The 15876-nt window shown below is 69.7% G+C and overlaps 1 protein-coding gene across 3 annotated transcripts; it reads right to left on the reverse strand.

The window, feature by feature from the left end:
• Positions 1-6: 6 nt before the first annotated feature.
• Positions 7-15556, reverse strand: DCAF8 (DDB1 and CUL4 associated factor 8). 3 transcript variants are annotated; one of them, XM_040538788.1, is made up of 13 exons: positions 15457-15556; positions 9553-9623; positions 8615-9288; positions 7842-7982; positions 7388-7482; positions 5769-5879; positions 3827-3899; positions 3163-3220; positions 2921-3028; positions 2367-2497; positions 752-871; positions 530-646; positions 7-407 (listed from the first exon to the last, which is right to left on the reverse strand). In XM_040538788.1, exons 2-13 carry the CDS (start codon positions 9599-9601, stop codon positions 294-296), a joined length of 1791 nt encoding a protein of 596 aa, XP_040394722.1. In that variant the 5' UTR covers positions 9602-9623; positions 15457-15556; the 3' UTR covers positions 7-293. The 3 variants fall into 3 exon arrangements, with proteins under 3 accessions (XP_040394722.1, XP_040394720.1, XP_040394721.1); XM_040538786.1 differs by having other exon boundaries at positions 7-410; XM_040538787.1 differs by lacking the exon at positions 15457-15556 and adding an exon at positions 14115-14133 and having other exon boundaries at positions 7-410.
• Between the last annotated feature and the right edge of the window lie 320 nt (positions 15557-15876).

A 15876-nucleotide genomic window follows, 5' to 3' on the forward strand; every position in this document is an offset into this window, starting at 1 on the left:
GGGGGGGGGGGGGAGGGGCCACGCTCCTGCTGGGAACTTCAAGGCAAAAATCCCCCCCCCCGCTCCCTCCCGTCGCCGCGGGGGTCCTGGGGAGGGCAACGTGCCCCCACCCCCCCCCCCCCCCCCCCCGGGGGCTGCGGCGCTGTCCCCAGGGGTGGGCTGGGGCTGCGAGGCTGAGGAGGAAGGGGCGGTGGGGGGGGGTCCTTAACATGTCAATAAAAAGCTCAAAGTGTTAGTAGGGAGGTGCCCGGAGCCCCCCCGCCGCCCCGGGGCTCGGGGGGGTGGGGGGGGGCTCATGAGGGCATGCACTGCACCCGGTCCGGGCCCTCCTCCTCGTCATCCGAGGTGTCGGAGGAGCTGGGGGACTCGTCCGAGTCGCCGTCCGGTGCCCCGGGCTCCCGTAGGCGCTGCTGAGGGGGGGGCGGGGGGGGGGGGGGGGCGAGAGGAAGGGGTTTGAGGGGGAGGGAAGCGGGGGGGGGCACGGTCCCGGTGCTCCCCGGGAGGATGAGGAGGATGAGGAGGCACCTACCCGGTGGTGACGCCGCTGTCGGAGGTGGTGCATGAGGAACCAGAGCATGTGGCTGTCGAACATGTCGGTGTGGTGCAGGCTGTCCTCGTCCCGCTCCAGCTTGTTCTTCTTGATCACCTGCGGCCACCCAAAATTTGGGGGGGGAGAGGGGGGGGGGGAGGAGGAAGGGGTCAGGGGCTGGGGTCCGCGAGCCCCCGCCTCGCCCCGGGGCCGGGGTCTCACCTCCTTGAGGCCGGTGAGCTCGGTGGGGTTCTCGGCCGTGGGCGCCCAGATCTTGACATCGTGGTCGAGGCCGCTGGTGGCCAGGACGGGGAGGTGGGGGTGCGGCTCCAGGCAGTTCACCTGGGGGGGGCGGGGGGGGACAAGGGGGGGGGGGACAACATGATGGCCGGCCCCGTGGGGACCGCAACCAGCACCACCGGTGAGGCCGATGGCCCCCAACCCGTCCCCTTGTCCCCAAAGCGGGGGGGCACAGCCCAAGCTGGGGTGGGGGCAGCGGGGCAGCCTCGTTACCCTGAGTCCTTAAACAGGGGAGATGGAGGCGACCCCAAACCCGCTGGGGGCAGGGGGCATTGCTGCAGTCCCGGGGGCTGCCCGTGCCCCCCCTCCCCGCGCCACCAGCCCCTGGGCCGCTGCCAGCGCGGAGCCGTCCCCGCGCCGCAGCTCCCAGGGCTGCGAGCAGAAGGCAGAAAGGGCTCGGTGAGCCCTGAATAATGCACGGGGCGCCCAGCGCTGAAAGCCCGGCGCGGCGGGAGCAACAAAAGAGGGGGGAGAGAGGGAAAGAAAAGGGAAAAGCCAGAGCCCGGCAGGGAGCGGAGGGGACAGCGGAGGAGCCCAGCCCGGCGAGGGACCCGCAGCGAGGCCGGATCCTGCCCGGTCCCGGTGGTGCTGGCTGGGGGTGGCAGTGCCAGCGGCCGCCAGGCGCTGGCACGGGGCCGCGGCCACCCAGACAAAAGGCGACTGTGGGGCCGGCGGGGGAGCGAGCGCGGGACCGGGGTGGCCGCAGGGAGGGTGCTGGGGACGACGAGCCCCGGAGGGACGTGGGGACGCGACAGAGCCACCGCAGCCACCTCGGGACCGGTCCTGCACTGGGAGCCCCCCCACCCCCCTCGATGCCCATCCAAAACCTGGCACCCGCAGCCCCAGGGGTGCCCCCAGGGCGTCCCTTCCTCTCCCGGTCCCTGTGCCCCTTGGGGACAGGCAGTGCCCAGACACCTCCGAGCCTGTCCTGGCTCTCAGCCCAGTGGGGGAGGGGGGGGGGGGTGCAAAATGGGCAAAGCTCCCCCCCCCCCCGCCAGCAAAAGCTGGTGCGGAGGCAGCGGCCGCCTGGGACCTGACCGCGGCCGGCCCAGAGCCTGGGAAATTCGGCGCAGGGCCGGCCCCGGTGCAGCTGCGGCCTTTTCCTGCACACCGCGCAGCTGCAAAACCCCCGGGGAGCAGCGCCCGGAGCCGGCCCCGCAGCTCGGGCGTCCCCACGGCTCCGCGGTCTTTGCTTACAAGCACCCGGCGGCGATTTTTACTCTGATTTATTCCCCACCGGAGCCGTCTGGGAGCTCGGCTCCCCTCTGAGCAGCGCAGGGGCAGGGCAGCTCGCAGCTCCCTGCCCACAACCACGGGGACGGTGACGCCGAAGCCCGCAGGATGGCGGGGAGGTGCTGAGCACCCCGGGGACGCGGCTGTGCGAGCTGGCACGGACCCTGCTTGGCTTCTGGTGGGAATTCAAGGGGACGTGCGAAAAGGGGAGGAAAAATGGTGTAGGAGTGGTGTAGGAGCGAGGAACCGGAGGGCAGCCAGCGGCCCGGGGGGACGCGCGGGGCACAGCCCCAGGCGAACTCACCACGCCGCCCTTGTCGCCCTCCATGAACTGCACGATCTGGCAGGACGATTTCTCCCACAGGAAGATGTGGCCGCAGTCGCTGCCGCTCACCACAAACTCGCTTTTTGGGCCGTAAAAATTGACGCCTTTCACTGCAAGGAGAGAAACAAGCAGCCCGAGGCCATCAGGAGCCGGGCAGCGCTCCCTGCCATGAATTCGCTTCCTGCCTGGCAGCCAGCGAGTTTCCAAGGTTACCGGCATGGATCTCTTCCGTCCCCAGACACACAATAGCTCATTCTTTGCAAGCCCAAGAGTTTGTGTTAAGGGTCTTTGAGAGGAGGATGAGGCGCGCGGAGCTGCAGAAATGGGCTCAAAGCGGGCGTTTACCCATCCGGGTTGCTCTGGGGACGGCTCCCCAAAACCAGCCTGCCCCAAAGCCTCGGCCCAGCCCCCCGGCCCCCGCATGCTCATGGGGAAAGGGCTGCGGAGGTGGAGGGGCTGGCAGGGAGCCGGGAGAAGCCTCCGAGCCCTGTCCCTGCTGCCTGCAGGAGCCACCCCGGCCCGGCCGCCCTTACCCGTGGCGTTGTTGCGATGTCCCTTGTACCTCTTGATGTACTCGGCCCCGTCGCTGTGCGAGGAGTTGAAGAGATAGATGTCCTCGTCGTTGTAGCTGGCCAACAGCTCTGGAGTGAGAAGGAAGAGAGGGGCATTGGGGGTGAGCCCGCGGAGGTGGCCTCTGCCACGGCACCGTGCTGCCACCGCAGGGCTCCGCGGGGCTCCGGGCACCGCAGTGCCGGCAGGGCAGGGCTGTACTCACCCGAGCCGTCGTGGCTGTACACGAGGCAGGTGATGTTAGCTTTGGACTCGCTGTTTACCTAGGGAAACCACACACAGCTCCCATCCCATCTCCTCCTCCCTCCGAGGCCACAACCCGCACCGGCCGCGCGCTGCAGGGCTCGGGGTGCACGTTACTGCCCTGCAGCCATCTTACAGCCAGCACCAAGGCGCTGCGCCTTCCTAAGCCGGGGGTGGGCTTTGTGGACACTGGAAGATTTGGGTCAGAAAAAAATATAAGAAAAAAAAAAAAGCCAGGCCGTTTCTCCGGCTTCCCTCACTGGTTTCCAGGCAGGAAGCCCATGAGAGGCTTGGCCAGCGAGCGCTCCTCGGCCTCTCCTCAGCGCAGCTCCCCGGGGAGCGCTCTGTGGATCCGGCCCCACCGCGGGCTCCAGCGCCGCCTGCGCCAGACCCCGGGCAGACCCCGTCTGTGCCTTGCTCGTCCCACAGCACCACGGTCCCCTGCAGCCACGCGTCCCCTGGGCTCAGCACGCCCTGAGCCAGGCACAGAGGCGGCACGCAGAGGCCACGGGGCCACCATCTGCCCGGCCACGATGGCCAACGAGAGCCGACGGCCACTGCTGGATGTCCCCACGGTGCCCCAGCCACGTGCCCCAGCCCGTCGCCCCACGGAAGCGAGCGCTCACCAAGTGGTGGGGGCAGAACTTCTTCAGCACGCCGTTGTTTTCGTTCTCGTCTATTTTCCGCTGGTCGTAGATCCTGGGGAGGGACGGCAGACGTGGGACACTCGCCCGAGACGCGAGCGACGCTCGGGCAGAGCCGAGGAGCACGGAGGGCAAGCGCTGCCCACCCCTACGGGCAGGAGGCAGGGACGGCTCTGCCCCACCGCGGAGCTGCCACCTCCGACCCCGCTCCGTGGCCAAGACCTGCCCTGATGCTGGCCGCAGGCTCCAGCCCTCGCCGGGGATCTGCGAAGCTGCAAGCGGCCGGGGCTGGCAGAAGTCGCGGCCAAAGCAGCTTAACGTCACCCCTAATTACGTCGGGGGCACCGTCTGGTGGCACGTGACAATGTCAAAGCCCGGGTGCACAGAGGCCACGGCCTGCACTCGGGGTTGTCAGCCCGGAGACGGCTTGGCAAGGGGGACGTGACCGCCACCACCCTTATCCTGGGCTGGCCTGGACTCCTCGGGGTCCCACGGGAGCGCTTAACCTGACGTGGGAGCGCACCGGGAGCCGCCCCGGGCAGGGCAGGGAGGAGGAACGTGGCTCAGGACACGGCAGGGAAAGGCAGCAGAAAGCAGGAGGGAGGGGAAGCTGCGCTGAGGGCTCTTCCAAAAGCCGCTGAGCTAGCTCGACACCGGCGCTGCTGCTCGTGAGCAGCCTGCAGAGCCCACGTGTGAAGCGTTTGCGTGCCCGGCGCCCCGGGAGATGCTGCCGGCACGCCAGACGCCCGCGGGGCTGTCGCTCTGGGGAGCTGACACTGCACGAGCAATCCTGGCGGCGGGGAGCCGCGGCCCCAACGCATCCGCAGGGAGCCGAGCGACACCGCGGCTCTGCTGAGCCTCGGGGAGCCGCAAAGCCCACGGGGTGGCTGCAAGGGAAGCCTTCAGGCAAAAGCCTCGGCTCTGGCTGCTGGCACCGCTCGGCAGGGGGCTCAGCAGCCCTTCTGGAAGGCCTGGAAGCTCGGGACAGGACACGGGCAGGAACAAAATGGAAAACCAGCTCCATGTACTGCAGGTGCCTGTGCTGGAGCTGCTCGCCGTGGGCCGCGAGCCTCTGCCAAAAGCAGGTGCCAAATAATCGTGGTTTATCCCCCCCCCCCAGCTCTGGGGGAGCTCCGCGCTGATGTGGGAGCCACGGAGGCAGCCAGCTCCAGCACAGGAGGACGCTGCCCTGAGCACCTCAGAGGCCAGAGAAGGGAGACCTGAAGGCAGGAGGGACGGAGAAAACAGCCCGCAGCTGGGGGCGGAGGATGCCCCACGGGATCAGAGCTGTGCGTGCCGTGCCTTCAGCTCCGCAGGGGAACGATCCCTGGCTGGGGGCTTCATGGGGAGGCAGGGGCACGAGGGGAGGACGTGGGCTCCCACGGGCAAAGCCACAGCGCCGTGGGGATGGGAGGAAGAGGAGCTGCGAGGGCTTCCCAACGCAGCTCTGGAGGAGCTTTCGACTAAGCAAGTTCAGGAAGACTTCAATTAATTAAGAGGAGGAAGTGTCGGGGGCTTGCATTTGCCACTTCAGGAGCTCAGTCCTGCGGAAGCCAAGAGCTTCCCCGAGCCTTCACCTCGCCTCTGATGCGCACTGGGCACTGCGGGCCGGCTGGGGAGCGGGAGGAGATTTAGCTGAAGCTCGTTAGGAGAACCGCTGGTCCCTGGGGAAAGGCTGTCCCAGCCCCAGGGCGCGCTGGACACTGGATCCCAGCGCTAAACCTCAAAGGATCCAAATCCTCCTCTGCTAATCCCACTTGCCTTCGTGCTGCTTATGGGAGAACGGGCTTTGGAGGCATTAATGGTCCGAGCCACAAGTGGCCCTAGGGGGGACGTCGGAGCTGGCTGGGCGCCAGGCGAGCCCCCCGGGGACGCTCACATCCGTTTCGGGGGCTCGGCTCACCCAGCCTCAGCACAGACTCACCTCACAAACTGATCTCTGCCTCCCACAGCAAACTGGTAGGTGTTAGCTGGGTTCACGTAGATGGTGTACAGACCCACTTTCTTCTCCTTTTCCTTTGTCACAACCAGTTTCCTTTAAGAGATGAGGAATAATAATAACAAAACAACAAAAAAAAATCCACCTCGAATTCAAAACAGGGTCCAGATGGGAAATGCAGGAGCTCCGCGAGCCTCTTACTCACTCTCAGAGAAAAAAAAAAAAAAAACAACGCAAAACCAGCAAAAACCACCCAAGCATTTCAGCTTCCAAACCAAAGCGAGCACATGCTCTGTCTGCGAGTCAAACAGCGCAGGGTGAAATCATTCCCTGGCGTTTGCCTCCAAAAATGTCTGAAGGGTTTCACGGCCCAGGCTGAAGCCTGACGGAGCCGGACAGCCAGCAGCGAGAGCGGAATCAGCTTAACTCCAAAGCCGAAACCCTCTGCTGTTATTTCTCCCCACCCGTCTCGCTGTAACAAGGCCCAGATTTAACGAAATCCGACGCACGGCAGCTCCCCTCCCCCAGGAGTCTGGGCTCAATATTTAGGCTCTGTAGACACGAACACAAACCGAGGCAGCATCCTCAAGAAGGAACAGCGAGCTCCAAAGCTTGTCTTTCTTCTAATTATACCGTTCGGCTTAATGAAAGATGGGAGCTGCCTACGGGCTGCCTGCACGCCCTGCCTCCGGAGCGGCTCCCCCCGCGCACGCTGACAGCTCCCTGCACCGAACCCAAACAGCAGCGTGGATCCCCGCGAGGGACGAGGGGGGACGGACCCACTGCCGCGTGCTGACCGACAGCCTCCTTTCCAAACCGACCCGGCGAATAGAGGCGGGGGAAGGGACGAGGATTAAACGCCCCGGCAGTTTTTGCCCCGGTTATGAAACAGATGGGCGCACGGCTGCAGACAGAAGCACTTGCACACACAAATAAAACCAAAGCACCGGGGGACGAGCTCCGAAGCGCTCGCTTTTAAGCGGGATCAGCTTCAAAACAACATTCCGCTACGCTGGAAAAGTACCACGCTGTCAGAACCAGGCGGCTGTTCGAATACCCGCCGCGGATTTAGTTTGGAAGCTTGTCAGGAACGCCAGGTCCCGCTGCCGCACAGGTTACGATCCAGCACGCACCGCCCAGCTGCTCGCTAATTATTGTCTTCCAATTAACTGCGATAGCGTTCGTGTGACGAGCGAGTCAGACAAACTCCGGGCTCTGCGCTGCCGCCAGCACGGAGGGGCTGCGAGTCGGCAGCCTCTGGGCTGCTCCCCGAGCACCCGGAGGAGCCGGGGGCCAGGACCCACAGCGCCGGCGTGACTGCTGCCCCCGAGCTGAACGGGCCCCGAGGGGCCTCATCCTGCCAGAGGACGAGGGTTCAAGCACCCTGATTAACGAGGCTCCTGGCCACATCCCCGTGCAGGATGGCCAGACCCACGTGAGGTCCTGACGCCGCTCCTCCTGACCCAGAAGCTCTCCTGCCTGATCCTGCCTCACGCACAATTTAGCGTCCCAAACCCAGCAGCGGGACCCTCAGCCCTACGCGACCGAGTGACCCTCGCCCTCCCCCCGGTTCTCGCGGCAGGAGCAGGGAGAGAGATACTCACGAGGCAGGCCGGTCTTGCCGCAGATCAATGGTGAAGACTACAGCATCTTCACCTGCTGATAGGAAAGTGCATGGAGAATCCGGTTCTAGGGCCAGCTGGAAGATAAATACTTGGGCATTGGTTCCCTTTTTACCCGACAAAGTGGTAAGATTCCTTTCTCCCAGTAAACCACCAACAGGAGCCCCCAAACCCCGCAGCTGTGCGCTTGTCCCTCTGCTTCGTTACAGGCCCCAGAGGCCCTCCTCGTTCCGTGCTGCTGCTGCCCAAGAGCAACGGGCCCTCACCCCTCGGAGATGAGGGCAGTCGGTAAGAAATGTTTAAGGACCGGTCCCTCCACAGCCGCCCGAGGGAGGCACGGCTCTGCCGCCGGTATTCCCGGCAGCCTCGTCCAGCGGGGAGGGCCCGTGGGCGTTACGGGGTGCGGGGCCCCCCGCGGAGGCCGGTGCGGGCTCACCTTGTGCGAGGCTCCTTTGTGCTGCGCCACGCGCTTGGTGTTTTTGCAGCACTGGGTGGCGGAGAGCTCGGCCACGCGGACCTGGCCGTCGCGAGCGCACATGGCTAGCGTGGAGTCGCCGCTGTTGGGGAGGAACTTGGCCTGCAAGAGAGCAAGCGGAGGGGCTGCTTTGAAAGCCAGGGCGCGGGCGTGCGTGTAAGGACCAGAGAGGACGGGACCTGGAGGGACGCATCCTCACGCCCTGCCCTGTCCCGGCAGCTCTGCCTGCAGAGCCCCGGCTCGACGGGCTGGGTTGGCTGAGAGACCACCCCGGCTCTTGTCGGAGAGCTGAGAGCACGGTGGGGATGTGGGAAGGTGCCGGTGGTCCCAGCGCCCCTCCAGGCTGCGGCTGCGCGGGGCCGAGCCCGATGCTCCGGGCCCCCTCTGGCGGTGGCAGAGCCGTGGCACGGCACCGCACGGCCCGGCATCCTCCGGCTGCTCCCAGAGCTGGGGCTGGGGAGTCCCAGCCGCGTGGGGCACCCATCGCAGGCAGGGTGCCACGGGATGGCAGATTTTTAGGGCACACGGGGAAGCTTTGGTGGCTGGTTACCGCCGCTGGATCCTTCCAGCCGGCCCTTAGCTTTAAAAATACGCTTCTCCCGCCCTGCACAGCATCACAGGGGGACATCGCGCACGCCCCTACAGCAGGTAAGTGCCCGCTGCGCCACAGAGGGCCCAGAACGGGCTCTCCCCAGCACCCCGGACCCCGAGGACCGTCCCCGCGCCCTCCTCACCTGGAAGACGTTGCTCTTGTGGCCGCTCTCGAACTCCAGCACCGGCTGCCTGCGGACCCAGTCCCACACCACCACTTTGAGATCGTCGCTGCCGCTGGCCAGCCACGTGCCGCGCTGGTTAAAGTGCAGGGTGTTGACGCAGCCCGTGTGGCCCTCGAGGCCGTGCTGGAGGCGGAAGCGCTGCACGAAGACGCGGGCGCCGCAGGCCTCGTAGACGAAGCGGGAGCTGGAGCCCAGCTCCCTCTCGCGCAGGGCGTGGACCGCCTGCCAGCGGGGCTGGGGCAGCGCCGTGGTCTCCGAGGACACCCAGTCCTCCAGCGCCTGCTCGTCGTCCGAGGAGTCTTGCTCGTGGTTGGCGCGTTTGCGCTGGGCGCGGCGGTGGGACCGCTGCTCCTCCTCTTCGTCCTCCTCCTCCTCCTCCTCCGAGTGCGACCGGTCGAGGGCCCGGCTCTCCTCGTTGATGGAGTAGTGCCCCGTGTCGTCCATGCTGTCAGAGTCCTTCTCTTCCCCCGAGCTCTCCGTGTCCGTGTCCCGGCTCTCGGTGCTGGTGCGGTTGGGCCCCACGTCGTCTCCCGTCAGGCTCAGGCTGAGGTCGGAGGCCTCCACCTCGATGCCGGAGGAGGTTTCTCGGCCCTCCTCAGCCGACATCTCCTCCGGGCTGCTGGACAAGCTGCCTGCGCGGTGCAGACGACGCCGTGAGCTTCCCCAGCAGAGCCACGTCTCCGAGGGCCCCCCCTCGTCCCCTCGCAGGGCGGGTGGGCAGCGGGAACGAGCCCCCAGCCATCCAGCCTCCGCTCGGTGCCCAGCGCCAGCCCACAGCACCCGACTTCACACCGAGTTTGTCCCTGTTCCCATCGCCTCCGACCGCTGACACCTCCCAAGGGACACCCCCCTGGGACAGAAGCCCCCACGAGGGGCAGCCCGCGCCCCGCGCTCACCGTTGACGATGTCCGTCTTCCCGTCCATGCTGCTCCCTCTGTCCGACATCTCGCTGCCCCGCGCGCTCCCCCTGAAAGTGAGAGGGAGAGAGCAGAAGCTGGAGCTCGGGCAGCCGGCAGGGGCAGGGACCAGAGCCCCCCGCTCACTCGCGGCCGCTCTCGAGGGCTCCGCTTCCTAAGCGGAACGTCACCGGAGGGACCCCACGCTCCTGAGGGGGGGGCAGAGGGGCTCGCTGAGCCCCAAACCCCACCCCCAACGCCCCCCGGCCTCCAGGCACCCGCTGCCGGGCAGCGCCCACCAGCCCCTCTCCACCCACGAGCCCGCAGGGGGAGGCAGCTCCGTCCCCAGGCGCGCTCCGTGTCGGTGCCCCCCGCGCCCCGTCCCTGCTTCGCCCCGAGGCCAGCGCTTTCCCCGGCCCCGCTCAGAACACGAGGAGTCGGCGGCTTTCCCTCCAGCAGGACGGCCGCCTCAAACGCGAGCCGCAGCGCCGAGAAACATCTTGGCACCTGCAGGCCGTGGGCAGCCAGCTCAGAGCTGCTCGAGAGGAGGTTTTTTTTGTTTTTTTTTTTTTTTAATTTTTATTTTTTCCAACCCCCAGCGACAGGTTTTAAAGCCTCTCCCCATGCTCAGAGCCCTCCCAGCACCGCCGAGGGGCCGCTCTCCCCCTGCCGCCGAGGGGATGACGCTGCCGGACGGGGCGAGCGGAGCTGGGGGCAGCCGGGGCCGTCCCCGTGAAGCGCCCGGGGGCAGCAGCTCCCGCGGGTCCCCCCCCGCGCAGAAACCGAGGCGAGGGGCGAGGGCTCCCCGCCGCCCTGGTCCCGGCACCAGGCAGCGAGGCCGCGCCGCCCCCGGGGGCTCTGGGGGATGTCACCTCGCCGGGGCACGGGAGGAAAACGAAGCGGAGTCACGAGCGGCAGCGGTTTTTGCCAAGGTGGCGGAAAAATAAAAACATTTTACGTAGGCTTTGCTCGTTCTTTGCTTCCCGTCTATTTTTAGGCCCTTGTTGGTGGAGCCGCTCGCTCTCGGCGGGCTCCCTGAGAGCAGCCAGGGGCGCCCCGCTGACACGCGGGGGGGGGACACCCAGAGCAGGACAGCGTGAGCTCCGACCGGGGCTTAACCAGGAATCCCCGCCAGCCTCGGCCCCACAGAGCTGCGGGCCAAAGAAGGCAAAACGCCCCGGCCCGGCCGCGTCCGCCGCCTCCAGCCCGGAGGAGCCGGGTGATTTAGGAGCGGGCTCGGCCCTGCCCGCGCTCCCCGCGGCCCGGACGCCTCGCGTCCCCGGCGAGATTTATCCAACCCTCGGCCCCGAGCGCTTCGCGTGGCTCCCACCTGCTCCTCGAAGGCCGCCGCTCGCGTCCCCGCCACAAACAGGAGGCGAGGGGACGGGGCGGGGCCGAGCTCGGCACGCGCCGGGGCTGGAATCCGGCACGGGCAGCGTCAGTGGTGCACAGCGGCCCCTCCGGGGACACCGCGGGCACCCCACGGCCCCGCCGCCGCCCCGCGGGGACACCCGGCTGTGGCAGAGGCTCTCGAAACGCGGGAGCGCTTGTGCGGACGCCGAGTTCGTGCCACCGAGCTCGCCGCGAGCCTGAGAGCCGCGGCCGCTAGCTCAGCACCAGAGGCAGGAGCGGAGAAGGAAAAAACGAAGGAAAAAACGAAGGAAAAAACGAAGTGGTTTGTGCAGCTCCCGCCTTAACCGCTCCCCAGCGGGGCTGCCAGCACCACGCGACGGCTGCGCAGCGCCCCGTGAGGGCGGCGGAACCGAGGAGAGGGGGAGAGGGACGGAGACGAGCCCAGACGTGGGCACGACCCCGAGCCTTGGTCTGAGCGCCCCAGCTCAGCACCCGCGCAGTGGGGAGAGGCAGCACGAGGCCGCCCTGCGCCCTCAGGTGCTCAGCACCCTCCCGCGCACCGGGGCAGAGCGGCGCTGGCACCCCGAGGCACCGGGGGATCGCCCGCGGGGTGACTCGAGCTGGCCCCGCGGGGCGCCGGGGGTCGGCTGCGGACCCTGCACGGCACCGGAGCTGCTCCCGGTGCTGCCGTCCTGGGGCAGGGCCGGATTCTGCCCGGTTCGGAGCCCCACGGGGCTGGGTCTGCGCTACCTCCGTGGCCCGCGGCGGCTCCGCTCCCGCAGGGCGCCGTCACCGGGCCTGCCTACGGGACGGGCTCAGCCACGCTGCCGGTAGCGATTAACTCCCGGCGATTAACTCCCGGTCCTGGGGAACGAGGGGACCGCGGGCCCGCCACCACGCGGACTTCCGCTCCGGCAGGCGGCTCCTGCCCCAGAACCCGGCGCCTTTTGCCCTTGGAGCCGTTAAACCCAAACGGCCGCAGGAGTCTCATCGCCGGCGAGAGGAGCCGGGCCTTGGACTTGGCTCGTCGGAAGTGACTTCCCCCCGCCTAACGACCTGCGGGATCGGTCATCAACGTCGCGTCGCGAAGGGACGAGGAACTCCCCCTGGGAGGGGAGGAATCCCTTCCGAGGAACCCTGCGGGAGGGGAACGCCGCTGGCCCCGGCCGCCTTCCGCACCTGGGAGCTCTGAACAAGCCGGCCCCGAGGGGCTGGGGCTGTTGGTGTCGTGGGGCCGGCCCCGAAGCGGCCCCGAGCCCCCCGCGGGGAGCCGGCGGCGGCGGCGGAGCTCCGGGGCCGGAGGAAGCGGGAGGGGCGAAGGAGGGGAGCCCCCAGCCCGCGGCGGTGGCGGAGCGCTGCGCCCAGCCCAGCACCCCCCGCGGGCAGGGGCCTTCCCTCGCCCGGCCACGGCTGCTGCCAAAGGAGCCCGCGGGGCCCCGAGCGGACGAGGAACGCGACCCGGGCGCGGGGATCCGCGGCAGGGAACGAGGGAACGGCGGCGGGGCTGGCGCCAGGAGCGCCCAATTCCCCGTCCCCGGCCGGCCGGGAGCTCCGGGGACGCTCGGCGCCCGCCTCGAGGCCTCTCGCGGGGAGAGGGAGGCGAGCGGGCGGCCCCCGGCTCGTCAGCGAGGCGGTTGCCGGCAGCCAGAAGGAAGGAGGACAGGCAGCGGGCGCTGGAACGGGCCCGGCCAGACCCCCCGGGCACGCGGTGCTGAGCCGCGGTGCTGGGAGCCGCACGGAGGCGACCCCGGGGGCTGTGCCCGGGTTTCGCCGCTCCCCGGAGGCGGCATCTGGACAAGATCAGCGCCGCGAGCCTCACGCGCCCGGAGCTCCTCCGGCGCCCTTGCGAGGGCCCTAAAAACCTCTCTCGGCGCGCCAAAACCCCTGGGTGCCGCGGCGGCACCTCCGCGGGGGGTCCCCTGGGACGGCTCCGAGCGACCACGGACTCGGGGGGCTTCTCGGGGGCCGTTCCCCCCCCCCACCCGGTGGGGCTGATTCCCCCGGGGGATTTCCCGGCCCCGTGTCCCCCACGCGGCACCGCCCGGGACCTGCCGCTCGCTCCTACGCCGGCACCGGGGGGACGCGCCACGGGGGGGGGGGGGGGGGGAGGTTTACGGCTGGAAGCCCGGTGTTTAACGGGGCCTAACCGGGCGTTTAACCGGGCCTAACCGGGTCTAACCGGCCCTAACCGGGCGTTTGCAGCCGCTCCGGCCCCGAGCAGCCCGTCACCGAAACATTTACTCAGCGCTACAAACGCCCGCCCGGCCGCGTTTGGGCTCCCTGAAGGCGCTCCCGGGGAGACCGGGGGGGGGGGGGGGGGCTTCAGTCCAACCAGGAGCCCCTCGCCCCCCCGTTTCCAACCCCACCACCACCACCACCACCCCCCCCCCACCGGGACGCCCGGGGGTCACCGGGCTGCGGCCTCGCGCCGTGGTTTCCGCCGGGTCCCCCCCGCCCGCGCCGGGCTCCTCCGAGCCGCTTCTATTTAAGGAAAGTTTCCTCATCGGGACGGGACGGCGGCGGCGGCCCCGGTCCTACGGGGGGGGGGGGGGGGGGGGGCTCCGGGAGCCCCCCCCCGAGCTCTCCCCCGGAACAGTTCCAGTGGCGGGGGGGGGGGGGGGGAGAGAGGCCGCCGCCACCTCCGGCCCCCGAAATTTGGGGAACCCCCCTCGGATCCCCCGCGCCCAGAAACCCGAGGAGCTCTGCCTCGTTACGGGGTCACCGGGGAGCCTGGCGGGGGCACTCATTAAGCGTCCCCCCCCCCCCCCCCCCCCCCCCCCGTAATCCCAGGGAGATCCCCGATTAATTTCTCCCCCCGATTAATTTCTCCCCCCGATTAATTAACGGGTCCCCACGACCCCTCTCTGGGGACGCAGCACCCACAGCCGCCCCCCAGCCCCTCGGCGCCCCCCAATTCCCGGGTGCTTCACAGGGGGGGGGGGGGGGGGGTCCCGAGGGGCTTTTCTTGGTGGGAGAAGCGCGGGACAGCGAGGCTCTGCCCCTAATTAACCGCGGTTAACGAGGACCTCGGCACGCAGCCCGCTCCTTTCCCACCCGGCGGCCGTGAGGACGGAGGCCCCAGCTCCCCGGGGAGGGGACACGGGGGGGGGGAGGGGGGGGCGGGGGTACGGAGGAGATCCCAGTAAGGCCCCGCGCCCCAGTTTAAAGCCCTAACTGGGAGGCAGCACCGAGCCCCGTGCCCGACTCACCTGCGCGGCGGCGCCGAGGGATCGCCGGCAGCGGTCGAGGCCCGGTGGCGGGGGGGGGAGGGGGGGGGCTGGGGGGGTCCGGGCCCGGGACCGCGGCGCCACGGGGACACCGGGGACCGTCCTGGAAGGGAGGGGGGGGGGGGGGGGGGAAGAAGCCCCAGGGGTGACACGGGTCGGGGTGGGGGCGGGCGGGCAGGTGGGACCCCCCCAGTGACCCCCGCCAAGGGGTGACGACGCCCCGGGGGCTGCGAGGAGCAGCGGGGGAGGGGGACGGGACCCCCCCCCGCGCCCCCTCCTAAGGACCGGAGGGGACTTCGGGGCAACGGGAACTGGTCTTGAGCGCCAAAAAAATACCGCCCCCCCCCGGCCCTGGGGGCAAAAATACCCCCCCCTCCCCCCCAGCGCTCCCCGTCACGCACAACGTCCCCACACGGGTGCTCGTGGGGGCGCAGGGACCCCTCCAGCGCCCCCCCAGCAGAGCAAGGGCTTCCCCAAAGCCCCCCCCAAGCAGTGAGACCCCCCCCGGGGGCACCAGGACCCCCCCGCCCCCCCCAGGCAGGTCCTCGGAGCGGCACGCACACGCTGGGCGCCCCCGAGAGGCTCAGCACCACCTGAAGGCAGCGGGGACCCCCCCCCAAAATAAAGCCCACGACCCCCTGGGAAGGGCACGGAGCCCTCCCGTGGCCACGCGGCCCCCGTGGGGGCGGCACAGCCCCCCCTTGCCCCCCCCCCCCGAGGGGCACCGGGACCCCCCCGGGACCCCAGGACCCCCCAAAAAACACCCCGGGGGCAGCAACGGAGGAAGAGCAGCCCCCCCCCGGCGCCCCCCCCAAAAGGAACCGGCGACCCCATGGGGACAGCGCAGCCCCCCCCGAGAGGCAGCGACACCCGGGACCCCCCCCGGATCCCCCAGACACCCCCCCGGGACCACCTGGGCCCCCCCCAAACGCCCCCCCGGTACCAGCTGGGTCCCCGCAGACCCCCCCGGGACCCCCCCCAGTACCACGGAACCCCCCCCAGACCCCCCCGGGATCAACGGGACCCCCCCCCCCCCAAACACCCCCCCGGAGGGACCCCCAAGACCCTCCCCCGGCCCAGCCGGGCCCCCCCGTGCCCCCCGAGGGCCGATAACGGCACGGCGGGACCGGGCCCCCCCCCGTCCCCCCCAAGGCCCCGGGGCACCGGGGGGAGGCCTCGGGAACCCCGGTAACGGAGGGGGGGGTACGAGGGGGGGGGGGGGGGCCAGGCCACCGCCACCGGGGCCAGGCCGGGCCCGGGAAGGGGAGGAGGGAGGCCCCGGCCCTCCCGGGGGCCCCGCCCCGCCCGGGGGCCCCGCACCGACCCGACTGCCGCCGCCGCCGCCGCTCAGGCGCTGCCCCCGCGGCCCCCGGCCCGCAGCGCCATCTTGGAGCGCCGCCTCCGCGGGACGCTTTACGGCGCCGCGCCGCGCTTTACGGCAACGGCCGCCGCGCGACAGCGGCCCCCGCGCCCCCCCTCCCCACCCGCCCCCTCCCCGGCGTCGCCACGGCAACGGCGGCCCCGCCCCCTGCCGGGCCCCTCCGCGTGACGGCGGCGTCCTCACGTGACCCCCCGTGTTATTGTAGGGCCGACCCGCGGTATTGCGGGGTCGCCCCCGTTCTCCAACCCCCGCCTCCACGTTATTGTAGGGTCGCCCAATGTTATTGTAGGGTCACCCTTGCCGCCCCCCCCCCCCCCCCATGTTATTGTAGGGTCGCCCCTGTCCCTCCCCCCCCTATTATTG

This window comes from Cygnus olor, chromosome 28 (genome assembly GCF_009769625.2).
Source record: "Cygnus olor isolate bCygOlo1 chromosome 28, bCygOlo1.pri.v2, whole genome shotgun sequence".
Lineage (NCBI taxonomy): Eukaryota > Metazoa > Chordata > Aves > Anseriformes > Anatidae > Cygnus > Cygnus olor.